Source organism: Aulonocara sp. 'chitande type north' Nkhata Bay, linkage group LG6 (assembly GCF_057382095.1).
Source record: "Aulonocara sp. 'chitande type north' Nkhata Bay isolate Kocher_YH1m ecotype deep benthic linkage group LG6, A_spYH_male_GT1.1, whole genome shotgun sequence".
In the NCBI taxonomy this organism is placed as follows: Eukaryota; Metazoa; Chordata; class Actinopteri; order Cichliformes; family Cichlidae; genus Aulonocara; species Aulonocara sp. 'chitande type north' Nkhata Bay.
Window position 1 is genome coordinate 34,541,512 of NC_141349.1, and position 19,232 is coordinate 34,560,743.

General features: G+C 38.8%; 2 protein-coding genes across 2 annotated transcripts; both read left to right on the forward strand.

Moving 5' to 3' along the window:
* The first annotated feature begins 2,068 nt into the window (after positions 1-2,068).
* On the forward strand, positions 2,069-10,242 carry LOC147328273 (polymeric immunoglobulin receptor-like). The gene is made up of 8 exons (XM_086297668.1): positions 2,069-2,132; positions 2,324-2,650; positions 3,798-4,118; positions 4,224-4,523; positions 5,194-5,292; positions 5,617-5,718; positions 5,795-5,871; positions 9,727-10,242. The coding sequence occupies exons 1-8, from the start codon at positions 2,096-2,098 to the stop codon at positions 9,868-9,870; spliced, it is 1,407 nt and encodes a 468-aa protein (XP_086153794.1). The 5' UTR covers positions 2,069-2,095; the 3' UTR covers positions 9,871-10,242.
* A 2,045-nt stretch (positions 10,243-12,287) lies between these two features.
* On the forward strand, positions 12,288-18,508 carry LOC147328274 (polymeric immunoglobulin receptor-like). The gene is made up of 7 exons (XM_086296512.1): positions 12,288-12,360; positions 12,497-12,823; positions 14,035-14,355; positions 14,476-14,772; positions 17,213-17,308; positions 17,403-17,470; positions 18,234-18,508. The coding sequence occupies exons 1-7, from the start codon at positions 12,324-12,326 to the stop codon at positions 18,384-18,386; spliced, it is 1,299 nt and encodes a 432-aa protein (XP_086152638.1). The 5' UTR covers positions 12,288-12,323; the 3' UTR covers positions 18,387-18,508.
* Positions 18,509-19,232: the final 724 nt, after the last annotated feature.

The window sequence follows — 19,232 nt, forward strand, 5'->3', positions numbered from 1 at the left end:
CCTTGTGCGGAATGAGCCAGAGGATTGGAATTTTTTTGGAGTGTGTGGAAAGCCTTTGATGAGATTGTGCTCTTGCTACTGTTTTGACCCTTTTGGAGTTCTGTCTATTTCCCTGTAAATAGATGCATTGCCTTTGACTTGGAGTCCTGTGTTTGAATCCTGCTTGCACCTTGGTCCCTTGACATTTGGATAATGTAACTTTTTCCACTTTCTCACGATAATATCCCCAATATGTGCCTGTAGTACATGAACTTTTTTTCTTTATTTTGGTGCTGTATCACAAAAATGTTTTATTTCCTTGTGGGATCAATAAAGGATGGGACCTTTGCTTAGGCTGCTGCCCCCGCGACCCGGTCTCTGATAAAGCGGATGAAGATGGATGGGATGGATGGGATCAATAAAGTATCACAAGATATCACCACTTTAAAAGTACTGATTATGTGAAGTGTGTGAGTACTTCTTTCACCACTAAGTGGCACAAGTCATCCATTTAAAATTTTTTAAATCGCTTTCATCGGAAGACCAACTAATAATGTCCACTGCCCTCTGTGATGATAGTCTAGGCTTTCCTACTGTGTGTGTAATATTCTAACAATAGTTCATTTTAAGTTTCTGTTTTGATGAACAGAAACCAAGATGTGGAGACTTCCTGCTGATCACACTCTGCAAGAAGTTGTTTAAATGGCTTAAGAAGTAGAGAAGAAGAGAGATGAAAATGAAAAATAAATATAGATTACGTACATAAATCTATGTGTTTTAGAAGAAAAGAGTAGAAAAAAGCTCCTTCGCCTATGATCACGGTTATGAGTCTTGCATAGAGAAGTATCTATGCAAATGATTGTGATGACAAGTATGCTTGTAATGCAGTATCGTAATCAAGGGGATGGACACAAGCCTTCACAGTATTTTTTATTGCTTAGAATTAATTATCTGCACTGAAATTGTGCAAAACCACAAATTAAATTAAATTAAATTAAAGTAGCAACATAAGTATAAAGTGAGCAAAGTAGCAAAACCACATTCTGAGCACACCTGTTTGACAAAGAGAAGAATAATTGTGACTCTAAACACTGCGACCTCACTCCTATGTAGTAATTTTTTAAGTTTCTGGGATATTCAGTCCCTGTGCCAGCTAGCTTATCCACCACTAAAACATCCACTCAGTCCATCATGCCAACACAGCAACCAGCACCTTAGCAGTCTGAGCTTGAGCCAGTGGGTCCGGTTCCACCAGGATGTGTTGGACCCAGAGGAGCCAGCACCTGGTTTTCCTAGGCACCTAGAACCAGCACTCAAGGCTTCCATGTTGCAGGAGGCCAAGTCTCTTTGATGGCAGGCTTTGAAGGCTTTCTCTTTTGCCAGCCATCTCTGTCACTGGCCTCCAGATCTACTTTGTCTCTCCCACTGGCCTCGTGGCTGACCTCCAGACTTCCTTTGTCTGCAGCTACTGGTCTCACCCCTGAGTTTTGCACTGCGGCCTGGGCAGCCTCTTCTAGTTGCCGCGCTGGCCGCCTGAACATTTTGTATTGAAGGACTGAGTATTTCTTGCTGTTTTATTGTGTTTCAAACCTGTGTCTTGTTTTATGGCCAAGGAGAGCTCCAGGACAATTTTTGTTTTGTTTTGTTTCTGGACTCTGGCTTTTCCTTCAGTCCTGCCACTGCACCATGGTAACTTGTGCTCTTAACCTTCAAAGTGGATCTTGCACATAAATCCAAAATGATTTTAACACAATCTAACATTAGCGAATATTTGTTCAGTTATTGTCCTGTTTTATGATATTAGGCTGTAGTCCCCCTCAGTCGAAGGAAAATAAAATGCTATGTTACATTTACCAACTTCATAGGAACTGTTTTTAGTGTAAACCTCAGAATAATACTCACACAAATAATTCACAAGAAAAAAGTCAGTTTATTTACTACCAGTCTAATCAGTCTAAATGACAAGAGTTTCCACATTAAAAATGCAATTGTGCAAGGACTAAAAAAAATTGCTCAAAATGCAGAAGTGAAAGTCTTCTGCATCTATAACTTCTATGGGCGTCATTTATTCACAGGATTTCCTCTTAAGTTTTTATTTCTATGAAGCAAAGCAAAGATGCGGAGCTTTCAAAACCTGCTGTTGACCATCTGCAGTGAGTTATTTTAATGAGTACATTAGTAAAAAAGATGAAGACTAAAGATAAATCTAGACTAATTGTGTACTTAAATACTACTCCTGATTTTTTCTTTTCTTTACAGAGCAGTAACAATACTAGCTTGAATGCCTAAATGGAAAAAACAAAAAAAACAAAACAATGATCTTTATATTTTCTTTACGTTACAGTTGTTCTGAGGTGTGTGACCAGTGCAGTAGGGGTGATCCATGTGACTGGATATGTGGGGAGTATAGTTAAAGTTTCCTGTTCCTATGATGAGGGTTACGAGTCTTATGAGAAGTATCTGTGTAAGAACAACTGTGGTGACAGTGATGTTCTTGTTACAACATCAGAATCAAGGAAAAACAAATACAGGATCCATGATGACAAAACAGCACGAATCTTCACAACGACCATCTCTGATCTTCATTCTGAGGATGCTGGGAAATACTGGTGTGGAGTGACCAGAAATGGAAAAGATATCTACACTGAAGTTGAGCTGAAATTAGTGCCAGGTAAACAGGGACTTCCAAAAAATGAATTATAGTTGAGTAAAATTCATATATAGAAGATGTTCATGATTGTAGAGCTTAAAGGTGAGAACAGATAAAATGTAACTGGTAAACAATTACTTGACTTTACTTAATTTTATTTATATAGTGCTAGGTCACAAAAACCAGTCTCCTCAAGGTACTTTACATTGTATAGTAAAGACTAGGGATGGGTATCGTAACCCGGTTCTTGTTGAGAACCGGTTCCCACTGTTTCAATTCCTTGGAATTGTTTGCCATTTTTGCAAACGATTCCCTTATCAATTCCAGTCGCCCCGAATGACGTCACCACGTTGCAGAACGCCATTTACCTGGCAGGAAACACGGCGCCTAAATGGCTCAAACGCTCAAAAGTTTGGTTATATTTCATGAGAACGGATGGTCTGGCTGGCTCAGATGCTGGCAGTTGTCGCTGCAGTCTACTGGTAGCGTCTCCTTTCAGGCCAGGATAGACGAATGTCACCGAGCAGTGACTAAGTTTGTGGTAAAAGGCTTGCACCCATTTGCCACAGCAGATGATTTTCGGTAAGTGAATGTGTTTAATTGTAGGCAGGGACATTACTGGATATTCTTGTGTAATTGCTACTGAATAATTTATGTTATACTTTATTATTGCTACAGAAGAATATTTATTTTATTATTTTACATTTACAATTTTTTTTCCTGGGGACCCTGTGACACCCCATTGAAGAGCCGTAGGCTGTGGATCTCTTAAGATCTCACTGTCGGGTTTGTAAGGCCATGTTACTCCTATCTTGTTCAAAGAGAAGATATAAAACAAAGTTCTAAGCTATTCGACCTTAGTGTTCTCCTTTTTTAAAGAGAATCGATAAGAGAATCAATAAAGAATCGAATCGTTAAACAGAATCGAAAATGGAATCGGAATCGTGAAAATCTTATCAATACCCATCCCTAGTAAAGACATTATGTCTTTATGACATTCCTACAGTTTAACTAATTATTAAGATCTATCATTGATAGAGCTGGGTATCAGATATAGCAATTATGTTTGGTTTGTTTAAAATGTACTTGTTGCAGCATGTTGAATATAAAATATCATATCTCTATTCTCTATTCTTTTCTTTTCTGATGCTCTTTACCTTCTTGACAGACAGATGCTGTGACACTGTGACTACAGTCCAAAGTTATGAGGGATACTCTGAGTCCATCAGTTGTCCATATGACTCTCAGTATCAGAACAACTTCAAGTACATCTGCAGAGGAAACCTGCCCTCCACATGTCTGCAGCAGGCACTAATCACCTCTAACAACAGAGAAAATCGACGATTCAGACTTGATGATGAAAAAATGTTAAGAAAGTTTACAGTGGCCATTAGTAATTTGACTCAAAGTGATTCAGGGTCATACCTCTGTGGTGTCCAAAGAAACTCTGACCTGGATGTTTTCTCTGCTGTTGAGCTGAAGGTCAAAGGTGTGAGGTTATAATTACATAATTACACTAACAAAAAGGAAATAATTTCTTTTAAAAGGCTCTCTAAGAAACTCTTTAAATTATTTGTCTCTTTCAATCTGGCAGAGTGGTGCTGCGTCAAGTCAACTAAAGTAACAGGTACTGCAGGGCATCCATTAACTCTGCAGTGCCCTTATCCTTCACAAAATCAAAATAACAGGAAGTTCCTCTGTAAAGGAGACCACCGCAACAGCTGCAGAGACATGGCGATGATTGAAAGCAGACTCACACTACGAGATGATATTTATTCCAACTCTTTCTCAGTGACGATCACAAAGATACAAGCGGATGATGCTGGGACATACTGGTGTGGGTCAGACTCACAATGGAGAGTTGGAAACCATGTTAAGATTCAGCTGTCAGTTGGTGAGATGAATACTTGTGTACACAAAAATAAAATGGCCAGAGCTGTAAGTAACATCCTTTTTTGCAGCCCAGTGTGTAAATATAGACTGTGCATGGTGGTTCAGTTTTTTTGTAGTGCCAAACATAGAACAAGAGGTTGGTGCAGTCCAGCAACTTAACACAACCAGAGTGAACTACTTTTTAGAAGTCATATTTTTACCCTAACACCAAACTATCATTTGAAGTTTTTAATCTTTATGTAGCTTATTTGTTAAAAAATTTTCTAAGATTATCTGGTTAATAAAAGTTTACAAACACTCCAATGCCATTTCTGATTCTGTACTTAGTTATATGAGCTAAAAGTGAATGCTGGAGGTTAAAGGTAATTATTAAAGTTCATAGAGCAGAGAGGGAAAAAAACAGGAAAACCAAATATTTATATTCTGTATTTAAATCATTTTAATCAGTGTTCCACTAAACTATATATCTAAATATAAAACCATAGATGTTAAGTGGTCTACTGACTATTTTAATGTATAAATTGACAAACAAAGAATCTGATTTCAGGTAAGTGAATAGTTTAAGAGTGAAAGCCAATCTGGATCTCTCTGAAACTGTTCACTCAATTTAAAATAGATTATTGTATTATGATGAAGTTTCTAAGAACATTGAAAGTCTTTTTCTTCAACAGTGTCTCCACAGCACACCAGCACTGTACCTTCCACAATGGAAATTCCAGGAAAAACTACAACACACAATAAAACTACAACTCAAAATAGACCTAATAAAGGTACAGTGTATACAATGTGTCTTTTAGTGTGTGCTGTACTGTTGATCAGTTATGTGAGATAGCTTATGGAGAGATAACGTACTTTATGGTTACAATTGGAAATAGTTATAGTTTTTTGAGTACAGTTTCAGCAAGTCCCCTGGGAGTGAATGTAGACCATGGTAAAATGAGTGTCAAAACAGCAGAGGGTCTATGTTTTATTAATAGATTAAAAAAAATAGATATAAAAAGAAAACTACCATCTGAGCCCACAGTTCAACTTGTCTTAGTGTAAAAAGGAAGTCTGTACTTTTACTGGGTTCTGTTTTGGTTTCTGCTTTTCAGATGCAGGGCAGTATGTGGTTTATGCTGTGCCCGCTGTGCTGCTGCTACTGATTTGTGCCCTCGTGGTTACAGTTTATCAATGCAAACATCAGAAAGTAAAAGGTATATTTTATGGGCAAATGTACTCAAATGTGCATGCAAAAAGAACACAACCATGTTTTATGCTGTGTGTTTTCAGACGGTAAAGCTGTCATGAACAGAAATGCAGAGAACGAAGAAGGTTTAGAGGAAGTGACGGCTGGTGCAGAAAATAACGTAAGGAAACTAAAGTCCAAAGCCTTAACAGTGTGCTCTATCTATGACAAGTCTCACTATGTACAAACAAGCAATGTTTTATTTTTCTTAAATGAGTTCAGTACAGTACTGTGCAAACGTCTTGAGCTATCCCTCATTTCTTGTAATTTTTGAAAGTTCTTCGGGCTTTGTGAATCTTAAAAGTCTTTATGAAATCTTCCTCAGACACTGGCTGCTTTTTCCCTCCTTCTCAGTCCAATCCCTTTATCTGACTATTTTCACAGTAAATGTTTTTAATATTATCGTTAAGCCACCTAACATTGACCCGTGAATCACAGACAGTGTTGGGAAGGTTACTTTTAAAATGTATTCCATTACAGAATACAGATTACATGCCCCAAAATGTATTCTGTAACGTATTCCGTTACGTTACTCAATGACAGTAACGTATTCTGAATACTTTGGATTACTTAATATATTATCATGCTTTTTACAACAACGTGAATGTACTATTGCTGTGTGATTTATTACTATTACTGAAGGTCCGCGACTCCGAACTGTAGTAAAGGGACCCCTGACTAATACAGCGGGGTCCCTGTTGGCTCGTAGCCGAAAAATAGCTTTACTTTGTTGTGTGAGTCAACTCTGCTTGCCAGAGACAGAGAGAGGCGTTGAAAGGCTGCTCCAACGGAACTTATTGTTTTCGGAGGAAAACACGAACACGGTGTACAGTCGAGTCTTAATAGCTTACTTACAACTGGGCTCGTCAGGCACTCTTCTCGGCTGAAGTGGTTATTATCATATTTACATGCTTCCAGCTCCCGTTTTTGCTCGATGACAACTCGTACCTTTCCACTCCCCTTTTTCTCCCTCCTCGCGCTCACAGACACATAACGTGTATGGCAGTCCATTCTCCCAGCAACACGGACTACACTGCCCATGATGCTACATTCTTTAGAGCTATGCTTGTAGCATTCTGCCTGTTAGCTTAGCACAACAACAACGAAAAGGCGCTCTCTCACCCAGGAAACACACAGTCGCAGAGAGAGAGAGAGAGCGTCGCCCTGTAACCATGGCAACCGTAACGCTGCCGCCTGGAACAACAGAACGTAGCTGTCAAACAAAACCCAAACAGTCCTGACCCGCAACAATATCAAACAGGAAAGTACCGCAGTGTAATCCATTTATTTCAACAAAGTAACTGTATTCTGAATACCACCTTTTTAAACGGTAACTGTAACGGAATACAGTTACTCATATTTTGTATTTTAAATACGTAACGGTGGTACATGTATTCCGTTACTCCCCAACACTGATCACAGAAGCATAAAAAATGCATCAAACTCATGGGGTGAGCCTGTCAAGAAGTCATTCTCAATCGAAGGAAACAGAAAAGGCAGAGGTATGCCAAATTATCCAAGAACTGGACTGACAATTAGTGACTATAAGTCTTATGGGATGATAAATTTTATAAGAAAATTATGAATGTGTTTCAAACTGTCATCAGTAGGTGCAGGGGAGGTACGGAGAGAACAGTACAACAGTACTCTCTGTTGTTGTTTGGGGCTGAATTCAAACAAGTGGTCTTTGGGATCTTATTAACATTGATGGAATTATGAACACAGAAAATCACCATCAGATTTTGATCTATCGTTCAATACCATCTGGAAATAATTCTAACAAAAGGTCATTTGTCAGCATGATAATGATCCCAATCCCAACAATGATCAGGTAGAGTTTCACGATATACCAAATCAGCTTTTATTATTCATGGTTTTTGTTATTTTACTGATAGCAAACTGATGTTTGAATCTTTCATTCAGATTCATCCACAATGTTACTATCCATCCATCCATCTTCATCCGCTTTGTCCAGGGCCGGGTCGCGGGGGCAGCAGCCTAAGCAAAGAGGCCCAGACCTCCCTCTCCCCAGCCACCTCCTCCAGCTTATCCGGGGGAATACCAAGGCGTTCCCAGGCCAGCCGAGAGATATAATCTCTCCAGCGTGTCCTGGGTCTGCCCCGGGGCCTCCTCCCGGTGGGACATGCCTGGAACACCTCACCCAGGAGGCGCCCAGCGGGCATCCTTGTCAGATGCCCGAACCACCTCAGCTGGCTCCTTTCGATGTGGAGCAGCAGCTGCTCTACTCTGAGCCCCTCCCGGATGGCCGAACTTCTCACCCTATCTCTAAGGGAGAGGCCAGCCACCCTTCGGAGGAAGCTCATTTCTGCCGCTTGTATCCGCGATCTCGTTCTTTCGGTCACTACCCACAGCTCGTGGCCATAGGTCAGGGTAGGGACGTAGATCGACCGGTAAATTGAGAGCTTCGCTTTTACACTCAGCTCCCTCTTCACCACGATGGACCGGTGCAGCGTCCGCATTACTGCAGCTGCAGCCCCAATCCGTCTGTCGATCTCCGGCTTCCTTCTCCCATCACTCGCGAACAAGACCCCGAGATACTTGAACTCCTCCACTTGGGGCAGGAACTCATCCCCGACCCGGAGTGGGCACTCCACCCTTTTCCGGCTGAGAACCATGGCCTCAGATTTGGAGGTGCTGATCCTCATTCCCGCTGCTTCACACTCGGCTGCGAACCGTTCCAGTGCGAGCTGGAGGCCCTCACCCGATGAAGCCAACAGAACCACATCATCTCAGAGATGAGATTCTGAGGCCACCAAAGCGAAAGCCCTCCTCCACTTGGCTGCGCCTAGAAATCCTGTCCATAAAAATTATGAACAGAACCGGAGACAAAGGGCAGCCCTGGCGGAGCCCATCACCCACCGGGAACGAGTCCGACTTATTGCCGGCAATGCGAACCAAGCTCTTGCAACGGTTGTATAGGGATCGAATGGCCCGTAGCAATGGGCCAGACACCCCATATTCCCGCAACACCTCCCACAGGACACCCCGAGGGACACGGTCGAATGCCTTCTCCAAGTCCACAAAACACATGTAGACTGGTTGGGCAAACTCCCATGCACCCTCAAGTATCCTGGAGAGGATAAAGAGCTGGTCCAGTGTTCCGCGACCTGGACGAAAACCGCATTGTTCCTCCTGTATCCGAGGTTCGACTAACGGACGAACTCTCCTTTCCAGCACCCTGGCATAGACTTTCCCAGGGAGGCTGAGGAGTGTGATCCCCCCTGTAGTTGGAACACACCCTCCGGTCCCACAATGTTACTATTCAGTACTAATATATGATAAAATGAGGAAGTTATCACATTCAAAATCACCATCATCACTTAAACGCTTTTCGATCTGTTCTTCATTACCATAAAGAAACCGCATGATAGTGATTAGATGACACAAAACTTTGATGCTCATCTTGAAATTGTGGCAGGAATTCTCAAAATGTACGATGGCTGAGTGCCAATTAACCCACATAGACAGATTGGACAAACTTAGTGAGTGAGTAAGCGAACAACCAGTGATCAGCAATACTTAACAGTTTTAGGGAGATATAATTAGCTAAGATGTTAAAACAGAAGAGGGAAAAAAAGAGAAGTTCTCCCTTGGTTGGTTTTGCACTTCTGTAGTGTGAAATTAACCATTGACTAAAGAAATATAGCGCATTCGCTCATTGAAGTATTTGGGGGTAGCATGAAATGTTATTGAGGACAGCCACTGGCCCACAGGCTACACTTAGAGAGCCGAACTTTACACTGTCTATGTGGTTTAGCTTACAATGTGTGAAAAGCATCTAATTTGAGATTTTTAAAATTCTTTTGACCTTAAAACTAAACTATGTAATTTATTTGCAGCAATATTTGAAGCATCATCTGTTTTTGTAATTTTTCTATCAGAATTCAAATTGTTAAAAAATGTTTGCTTTAAAAAATGACATAACATCATGTGTTGTTCATTGGTCTCTGAATAGATCTACGGAAATGAAGAAATTGTGAGGTACAAACAACAGAGTGCCTGTAACAACTATGACGATGCAGGTGAAGATGAACCAGACTATGAAAACTTCACAACATCTGAAGAAGTTTACTGTAATGAAAATTTCCACAGAAGATAAACAGAGTATGCATTTCATGTCAAAATGTGGGTTTCACCTATATAGATTTTAACTTGTTTGATTTCTCTTTAACTGTTGAACAACAAATTTTAATGAACAGCCTTCTCTTTGTCACACTGAAAAGCTCTTTATGCGTGTGTAGCTTGACTTGTTTTTATAGCTTAATTTTTATTGTTTAGTGTTTTTTCTGACGTTGTGGAAAAACTCAAACTAAATTACTAAGATGAGAGCAAAGTAAATAAATAGCAAGCAAAATGAAATCTAATGTTGTTTCATATAGTAATAAGTTCAACAATATGTTTAACTGTTTCTGCCTTATTTGAGCTGCAACATTGTTACATTCTGGTCATTCAAAGTATTTGGATTTAAATAGAGCAGTAAAACATAAAAGGTTACAGTTTGGAGTTTTCATTTTATGATGCTTTTTTCTGTTTGTTGCAAATGGAGCTGGATAATGGATACGATTTTACAGAAAAAAAAAGCAAACAATCAGGGTGCAATTCTTCATAAGATGTCATATAACTGTCCAATGAGGGCAAAAGAGTAGTAGGTTTTTTTTCCTTCAGACAAGCCAGAAACCACTTCAAAAAAATGGTTTTAGTGTCACTGCTTAGTGTGTCACACTGAGCCCTCTGCTGGTGCTGTTTTAGCTTAACACCAAATACAGTAATTGTGTTGCAGAAATTGAGACAAGATTTCAGATTGCATAACTTGTTAACAGGTATTAAGATTCGTGCATATTTATTGAAAAACTTTAATTTTTATGTTTTGATATTCTTAGAAATGCCATACTTAATGTTATAACCTTTTTTAATCACTAATTACAGTTAAACACACTAAACATAGGATTTGATGGATCACATCAAATAATAGGTTATGGACCTTTTAGTAAGAGCAAAAATAACTTTATTCTATATTCTTGCGTGAACATTTTGGACTTTCCAGACAGAAACAAACATGACAAAAATAAACATGTTCCTCTTTTTCGATAAATCTTTCCATGAAATTCGGAAATGGCAGTCGTGGTAAGCACATCACAAGGGAGACTGAAGACTTTAAAATGGAAAAATAAAAGCACAGTTTTCACGCTACATTCAGATGTGTCAAGTTGCTAAAAGAATCAGAATCAGAAACTTTATTGTCATTGTCATGAGAACAACGAAATTAAGAATGGGGAAAGTCACCTAAAATTTATCAATGAACAAATCTGTTGTGGTTTGTGCTCACTGCATAAAAACAGAAAGCTAAATATAATTCCAAATGGATGCAGTATGACAGGCAGACACTGATAATAACCTATCTGAGAGGGACTGAATAATCTCTGTATTCATGAAAATGTTGATCACATGTGTAATATTCAGTCATACACACTGACTTAAGCTATCAGCCAATGCTATCACCCATGCAGATCAAACTCACACCTGTTGCTACACAACAGACGAATAAAATAGTAGAATTTTACTCACCAAAACTTAAACACAGACTTCCTGAGCAACTGTGCTCCAACACCAAAAACACAGTCAAGACATCTGTTTTGGTGTCACCACACCTGTCACACCCATCAACTCCAACTGGTATTTAGTGTGTGTTTGTGTGTGCGTGAGAGGGAGAGAGAGAGAAAATAGATTGATGTATTTTTCAACTACTTATACTTAAGAAGTTACTTTATCAATAATAGAAAAATAAACGAATAGTCTGTCAATCTCTACTTAGTAATTTTGAAACATATGAAAACTGTTAACAGCCAGTTTTATTTTTTCTTTCCAAGCTATTGCGACAAAATGGCTTAAGTGGCTTCATTGTATGGGTTCGCTTGACTCAGTAATTGACAGTTTGTGTTTACGGGTATGTTAAGAAAGTTTGCGACACTGGTGCGTTGTAAAGTGCTGCAGCGAAGTTCATAGTTGCAGCATTTATTTTTGTATTTTCATAACTTTAAACTTAAAACTGATCAATTTTACTACATTAGTATCATCTGATAGGACTAGTTAGCTGCTTTACCAAATACAGGGACAGTTGTATTTGTACAAATTCCTGGCTTATTGACCAAACAGTAACTAATAAATTAATTAAAAGAGAACAAAAATCAGCAGATAAGTTTTTAATTACAAAAGAAAATTGCTGGTTTTATATTAATGAATAAGTTATAATAATACGATATAACACTCAGAGCTTTTAGCCAGTGATGTTAGTTTTGATTATATAAGCAAAGTTTTATAAATACATTTAAATATTTTTATTTAGCACAAGACTTTAAACTGAACAGTGCTGTTTATGAGACGTGTTCACCATAAGGTGGCACATGTCAGCCATTTTACACGTTTTAAAATACGCAGCCACCTAATAATTTGTAGTCCCCTCTGTGCTGATAGGCTTCCCCACTGCATGCAAAATATTTCTTAGTATTAAGAGTACTTCCTGTCAAGTTTCTGTTTTGATGAGCCAAAGCGAAGATGTGGAGACTTCGAAACCTGCTCTTCACCCTCTGCAGTAAGTTGTTTAAAGAGCTAAAAAAAAAAACATAACACACCCTTTATTGGACTTAGGAATTGTATTATTATTCATGAATGTTGACATGAAAAAATAAACAATTATATAATTTTTTTATAATTTCTTTACTTTACAGTTGCTCTGGGATGTGTGACCAGTGCAGGAGGGGTGATACTTGTGACTGGATATGTGGGGGGGAAGGTAAATGTTTCCTGCACTTATGGTCACGGTTATGAGTCTTATGAGAAGTACCTGTGTAAGGATGTCTGTGGTGACAATGATGTTCTTATTACAACATCACAACAAAAAAACCCCAAATACTCAGCCTGTGATGACAAAAAGGCACGCACCTTCACAGTGACCGTCTCTGATCTTACATCTGAGGACGCTGGGAAATACTGGTGTGGAGTGACCAGAACAGGACAAGATATCTACACTGAAGTGAAGCTGAAATTAGCACCAGGTAAATAAAGCATTCCAAATTTGTAGTCAAGAAAAAAATCACATATAAAAGACATATATACATACATATAAATGTACAGTAAATCAAAACATAACTGGTAAAGGATTACAGTGGTCTCTCGCTATAATGCGGTTCACCTTTCACGGCCTCTCTGTTTCACTGATTTTTTTTTGTGCAATTTTGCATGCTTGTTTTTTGGGGGGGACTTTTTTACAGCGCATTGTGTTCTGCGCCCTGATCGGCTGTAGACCATTGTCAATCAGCCTCCTTCACGCCGTGTCTTCTGCACAGTGCAGAATGTGTCCAGCTTGTCAAATTTACATAAATCTTCGATCCCTAGCAGTGTGACTCTGAAGTGCTGTACTGTATATTTGTAAGTTTTCTCCCCCACAAACACAATAATGTCGATGAAATGTTTTGCACAGTCAAAGGCACCTACGGTAGCACCTAAGAGGCAGAGGAAGATGCTAACCATTGCACAAAAAGTTGGACTTCTGGACATGCTAAAGAAGTTCGAAGTTACCGTATTTTTCGGACCAGAAGGTGCATTAAGTGAAACAAAACAGTCAGATAAGGCAAACTTTACTCAACTCACTCTTCTTGCTTCCTCTACTTCCGTACCATTGATTCATTAATGTTGCATTCTCTGGCAGCTGCTCTATACTCATGGTCTGGACCTGAAAACAGGGTTTCATCTTTGGTTTCATTCTATAATACTGGACTTATTTTTCTATGAAAATTTGAAGTTTGAGAGTGTTTAAACAAGAGAGAAAAGTGTGAAAATGTTCATGCCTGTCTTAGAAAACTGTCTAAAGTGTGGTTTTACAGCCTTAAAACATCTATGATAATTGTAAAAAAATTAAGCTGGCTACTTTGCGGATTTAACCTATTGCGGGTTATTTTTAGAACGCAACTCCCGTGATAAACGAGGGACCACTGGACTTGCTTTTATAACATGGCTGCACATGACATATGACAGCCTGGATCGATCTTTATTAAGATCCCATAAAGGGAATGAACTGCACATATAAATAGGAAACAGTAATAACCACACATAAAACTAATGGATAGGGCGATGGCTGAGTGCACAAATGTCTGTGAAGGAAAGTTATTACTTTAAACATACAATAAACAATAGGCTCAATATGAAATATTATACCTCTCCTCTGTGGTTATAACACATTTTCTACTGCAATTTATGTTTTTGACAGACAGCTGCTGTAACACTGTGACCATAATCCAAAGTTATGAGGGATATTCAGGGGACATCATTTGTTCGTATGAGCCTCGGTACCAGAACTACTTCAAGTACATCTGCAGAGGAAAGCGGTCCTCCACGTGTCTGCAACAGGCACTAATCACCTCTGACAACAAACAAAATGGTAGAATCAAATTTAATGATGATAAGAGGTCAGGAAAATTCACAATGACCATCACCAGTTTGGCCCAAAGTGATTCAGGAACATACCTCTGTGGTGTCCAAAAAAACTCTGTCCTGGATGTTTTTTCTGCTGTTGAACTGAACGTCAAAGGTGAGAGGTCATAGTCATATCTCATATGTCATTGTTTTGTTTTTGTTTTTTTAAAGGACTCTTTTATATGGTTTGATATTTGATCATCCTTTAATATTTTTTTGTTTTCCAATCTGACAGAGTGGTGCTGTGTCAAGTCAAAAACAACAAGTGGGACTGCAGGATATCCACTAACATTTCAGTGCCCTTATCCTTCACAACATCATGATAATAGCAAGTTTCTCTGCAAAGGAGACCACCGCAACAATTGTACAAATGTGACGAGTCAAAGCAGGTTCACAGTGCAAGATGATGGTTTTTCCCACTTTTTCTTGGTGATGATCGCAGAGCTGGAAACAGCTGATGCTGGGACATACTGGTGTGGGTCAGACTCACAGTGGAGAGTTGAAAACTACACTAAGGTTGAGCTGTCAGTGGGTAAGGTGAACAACCATTTACATGACAGCAAAATTAATAGAGCTGAAAGTTCCATCTTTGTTTGGACCCCACTAAACATGGGACTGTGGTTTATGGTTTAGTTATCTGACATGATCAAATAATTGCAAAACCAGCAGCACCATGCATCACACAATTTGCAAGCAATCTGCCAAAATTAGGACTACTGAGAACACCACTTACTTATACTTAGACATATCACTTCCCAAATCTTTTGCTGGCTTCAGTGTGTGTGTGTGTGTGTGTGTGTGTGTGTGTGTGTGTGTGTGTGTGTGTGTGTGTGTGTGTGCGCATGTGTTAAATTTTCTCTTTTTTCAGACGATTCTCTATTTCCCCTAAAAATGGTTATGCCTCTCCAAAAACCATGACATTGGTCACTTAAATCACACCTTTGCACTTCAGCTGGTTGTCTTACCTATACTCACGTATCTAAAAGCACTGAGTTGCTGTTATGTGACTACAACAAAAATTTAGTTATTTTTAGGGGATGTGTGTAGTTTCATGTTTACAATGTAGATAATTCCCCCTGGGATTAAACCAAGTCAATCCGGTCTTTAAGTGATGACATAATGAACCCTGCTTCCAGGACCAAACTACTCTGCATTTATTAAGGCTGTTTTTTTAAACATGTTTTAATGCTTTATATCTTGTTATAGTTAATCTGAACAAGCCCCTAAAAAAAGGTAGTGATCACTGTTGGCCTCTCTCATTTTTTATTACTACTATTCATTTTAGAGCTTTTAGCTTTAAAAGCTCTAAAGCTCTCTCTGAAAAGCCTTTAGTTAATCCAAAATGCTGCAGCAAGAGTATTGACAGGGACTAGAAAGAGAGAGCATATTTCTCCTATATAGGCTTCCCTTCATTGTCTCCCTGTTAAATCCAGAACTGAATTCAAAATCCTGCCCCTGTAATACAAGGTTTTAAATAATCAGGCCCCATCTTATCGTAATGACCTTGTAGTACCATATCACCCTATTAGAGCACTTCGCTCTCGCACTGCAGGCTTACTTGTTGTTCCCAGAGTATTTAAAAGTAGAATGGGAGGGAGACCCTTCAGTTTTCAGGCCCCTCTTCTGTGGAACCAGCTTCCAGTTTGGATTTGGGAGACAGACACTATTTCTACTTCTAAGATTAGGCTTAAAACTTTTCTTTTTTGCTAAAGCATATAGTTAGGGCTTGATCAGGTGACCCTGAATCCTCCTTTAATTATGCTACAATAGACGTAGGCTGCTGGGGGAGTTCCATGATACATTAAGCGTTTCCTTTTCAGTCACCTTTCTCACTCAACATGTGTTAATAGACCTCTCTGCTGATTCACACTTGTTATTAATCTCTGTCTCTCTTCCACAGCATGTCTTTATCCTGTCTTCCTCCTCTCACCCCAACCGGTGGCAGCAGATGCCCCCCCCCCCCCCCTCTAGCCTGGTTCATACTGGAGGTTTCTTCCTGTTAAAAGGGAGTTTTTCCTTCCCACTGTCGCCAAAGTGCTCATAGGGTGTCATATGATTGTTGGTTTTTTTTCTTTATATCTATTATTGTAGGGTCTAACTTACAATATAAAGCGCCTTGAGGCGACTGTTGTTGTGATTTGGCGCTATATAAATAAAATTGAATTGAATTAAGCTCTTATACCTTACCTTACGTAACTACAGCCCAGCCCATGCAGCAGTATATTAATGACTAACCTCATATTGTGGATGGATTATCTCAGTTGTTCTCCTGACTGAAGTTTGGTCCGTTTACAGCATCCTGCCATGTGATTGCATTTGTCCCTAACCATCGGGAACCCTCATGCTAACGGTTACCGAATGGAAAAAAGTTAGCGTTAATCCTCCAGCTTCACTGTGCTACTGTGTTTATATTATGCTAACCATAGCTGCGTAGCTAGCCACCACGTAGCACATCATTATATACCAGGTAACCTAACTTCAGTAACCCTACAAACGTCAGTACGGTTTAATGTTTTTTTCTTCATTTATAATGGAAGTGATAGCAGAGCTGTACGTTTTAAATCCCTCGGTCAGAGCATTATATATTATGCTTGGGTGGAAACTAGCGAGCTAAATCCCTGCTAACTTCAAACTCCATATAACTTCATAAATTGTGTTTTTATGAATGCCTGGACGTTAAACTGAATTGTTACACCTGGTAGAGCAGCCACACTGATCATTTTATTAAAGATGGAAGAATTTAGACAGTTATTAACTCTCAGTGATGTCCCAGCGTTCCTTAAACCTTGTGACCTGAAGCAGAGTTTGGACCCAGAAACCACTAATAGAATCAGACTTAAAGACCGGATATGCTCTTAAGTGTCAAAACAGCTGTGGAAGTGTGCACCTGTGATCAACAGTTATGTTAAAATACATATTACTTTAATTAAAAAAGGAACTTTCTATTCTGTTCTGCTGTTTCTGTTTTTCAGAAGCGGTGCACTACGCAGTTTACGCTGTTGTCCCTGTGGTTTTACTAATATGTGTCCTAGTTATTATTTATAAGTACAAATGTTACAACGTGAGAGGTATGCTATAGTTTATATTTACACACATATTCAGACAAAATACTCAAATGTGCATGCAAAAAGAGCTTAAAAAATTCTTACACTGAGTTTTCAGAAACTGAAGCTGTCATGAACAGAAATACACCGAAAGCAGAAGATGTGGTAGATGCAGAAGAAGGCGAAGTAAGTCCAAAGCATGAATACACACACACACACACACACACACACACACACACACACACACACACACACACACACACACACGTGTTTTATAGAGTGGCACAACTTAAATTTTTTGAATGTTATATTTTATATTCTTGTCACAGTGAACACAGTAGCAAGCTGATGTTTGAATAGCTAAAACTGGAATTGGAAATTGTGTTCATTTCTTTGAAAATATGTCTGAAATCTTTAAGCAGTCTGAACTTTCGAACAAGATTATTGGTATTAAACTGAGACATCGACCAGCTAACTGGTTATTAGTCTAATTTGGTTTGGACTAATAAACTTGTTATCTCAGGGACGCCTGAGGAGAGCTTGCACAGAAGGAGTCTTTTAAACTGAGAATGACTTAGTGATCAAAATAAATGTTATAGAGTGGTGTCGACGACTGTGATGTTTAGAACAGAAAAGTGAAAATTTAACAGAAAAGCTCACTCAGCCTGTTTTATGCTTCTTTAGCATAATGTGGCAATAACTGCAAATTAATGGATTTTATAGTCGTGCTATGATGTGTGGGAGTCATCCAGTTTTACAATTTGTAACTTCTGTAGTTCAGTCAATATTTGTCATATGTAAAACATCTGCATTTAAAATATTTTTATTATAATTGTTGTAATAAAAGTAGATATTATTATATGAGCCTGTGTATAACCATATACAGCAACCAGATTCTCTGCAGCGTGTGTGGTTCCTTAGTCTCTGATTATTTTCGTTGATTCTTTAGATTTATGGAAATCAAGAATTTGTGGTGACCTTCAAACAGCAAAGCGCCTTGAACCACTTTGATGATCCAGGCGGAGATGAACCAGATTACAAAAATTTTACAACTGAAGAACTATACAGCAATGAAAATTACCATAAAGCTAACAAAAGATAAATATGCACATGTACTTAAACTGTGGGTCTTAAGTGAATACAGATTATCCTGTTTGATTCATCTTTAACACAACATTCACATCAATGTACCGCTGTTGCTCAACATTTTCACTGTCTTGTGATCCAGACTTCTTTATTATTGTTTACACAAAAAAATACTTTGTGCATATTTATTGATTAAAAAATAGAATTAAATGTTTGTTTGTTTTTTGTTATTTTCTTATATTTTTTTCATATATATATATAAAATTGATTTAAATAAGCAAGTAAGAATAGTGTTGTTGTTTTTGTCCCCCCCGACACACACACACAAACTCCTTTGCCTTATGAAACAATAAAATACAGAGTGTGAACATATTTCAACATGACATGTAGTGTAATGTGACATGTATATTTAGTGATTTGGGTCAGTTTTAGACTTTCAGGTGTGCTTTTAGTTAGTCCCCTTTTTGTGTTGGATTATGTGCCAGGCTGATAAGTTGATAATAAATCTGTCACGTTAAGGTGATCGCACTCTACTATGTGACTGCATGAATGAGGAAATACAGACAGCTGCTTCAGGTGAAGCAGGAGGGCAGGAGTCATAGAGAGTCAAGAGTCTGTTACCCCAATAACTGAATCAGAGTTATTGAAATAACAGATTCTTTCTGTAATTGAAAACCCTCATCTCTGGGTTAACAAACTCAGAATTTGCACTACATTGTCTTTCTAAAACAGCTCTCTGGTCACCGATTCAAACCGGACTACCTGTTTCTAATTTCCAGTAAACTGAAAGTTAGTTTACTGAAAGTAAGAGTTGAAAAAAGGAAAACACTCCTTTCAGTGTCACTCGTTATCTCACACTGAG

Bases quoted from the DNA above. Each gene is read 5' to 3' on its own strand.
- LOC147328273 (XM_086297668.1), top strand. From the start codon at position 2,096: ATGCGGAGCTTTCAAAACCTGCTGTTGACCATCTGCA. The intron at 5,293-5,616 runs GTACAGTGTATA...TCTGCTTTTCAG, and splicing joins TCAAAATAGACCTAATAAAG to ATGCAGGGCAGTATGTGGTT. The intron at 5,719-5,794 runs GTATATTTTATG...GTGTGTTTTCAG, and splicing joins CAAACATCAGAAAGTAAAAG to ACGGTAAAGCTGTCATGAAC.
- LOC147328274 (XM_086296512.1), top strand. From the start codon at position 12,324: ATGTGGAGACTTCGAAACCTGCTCTTCACCCTCTGCA. The intron at 14,773-17,212 runs GTAAGGTGAACA...TCTGTTTTTCAG, and splicing joins TAAGGTTGAGCTGTCAGTGG to AAGCGGTGCACTACGCAGTT. The intron at 17,309-17,402 runs GTATGCTATAGT...CTGAGTTTTCAG, and splicing joins CAAATGTTACAACGTGAGAG to AAACTGAAGCTGTCATGAAC.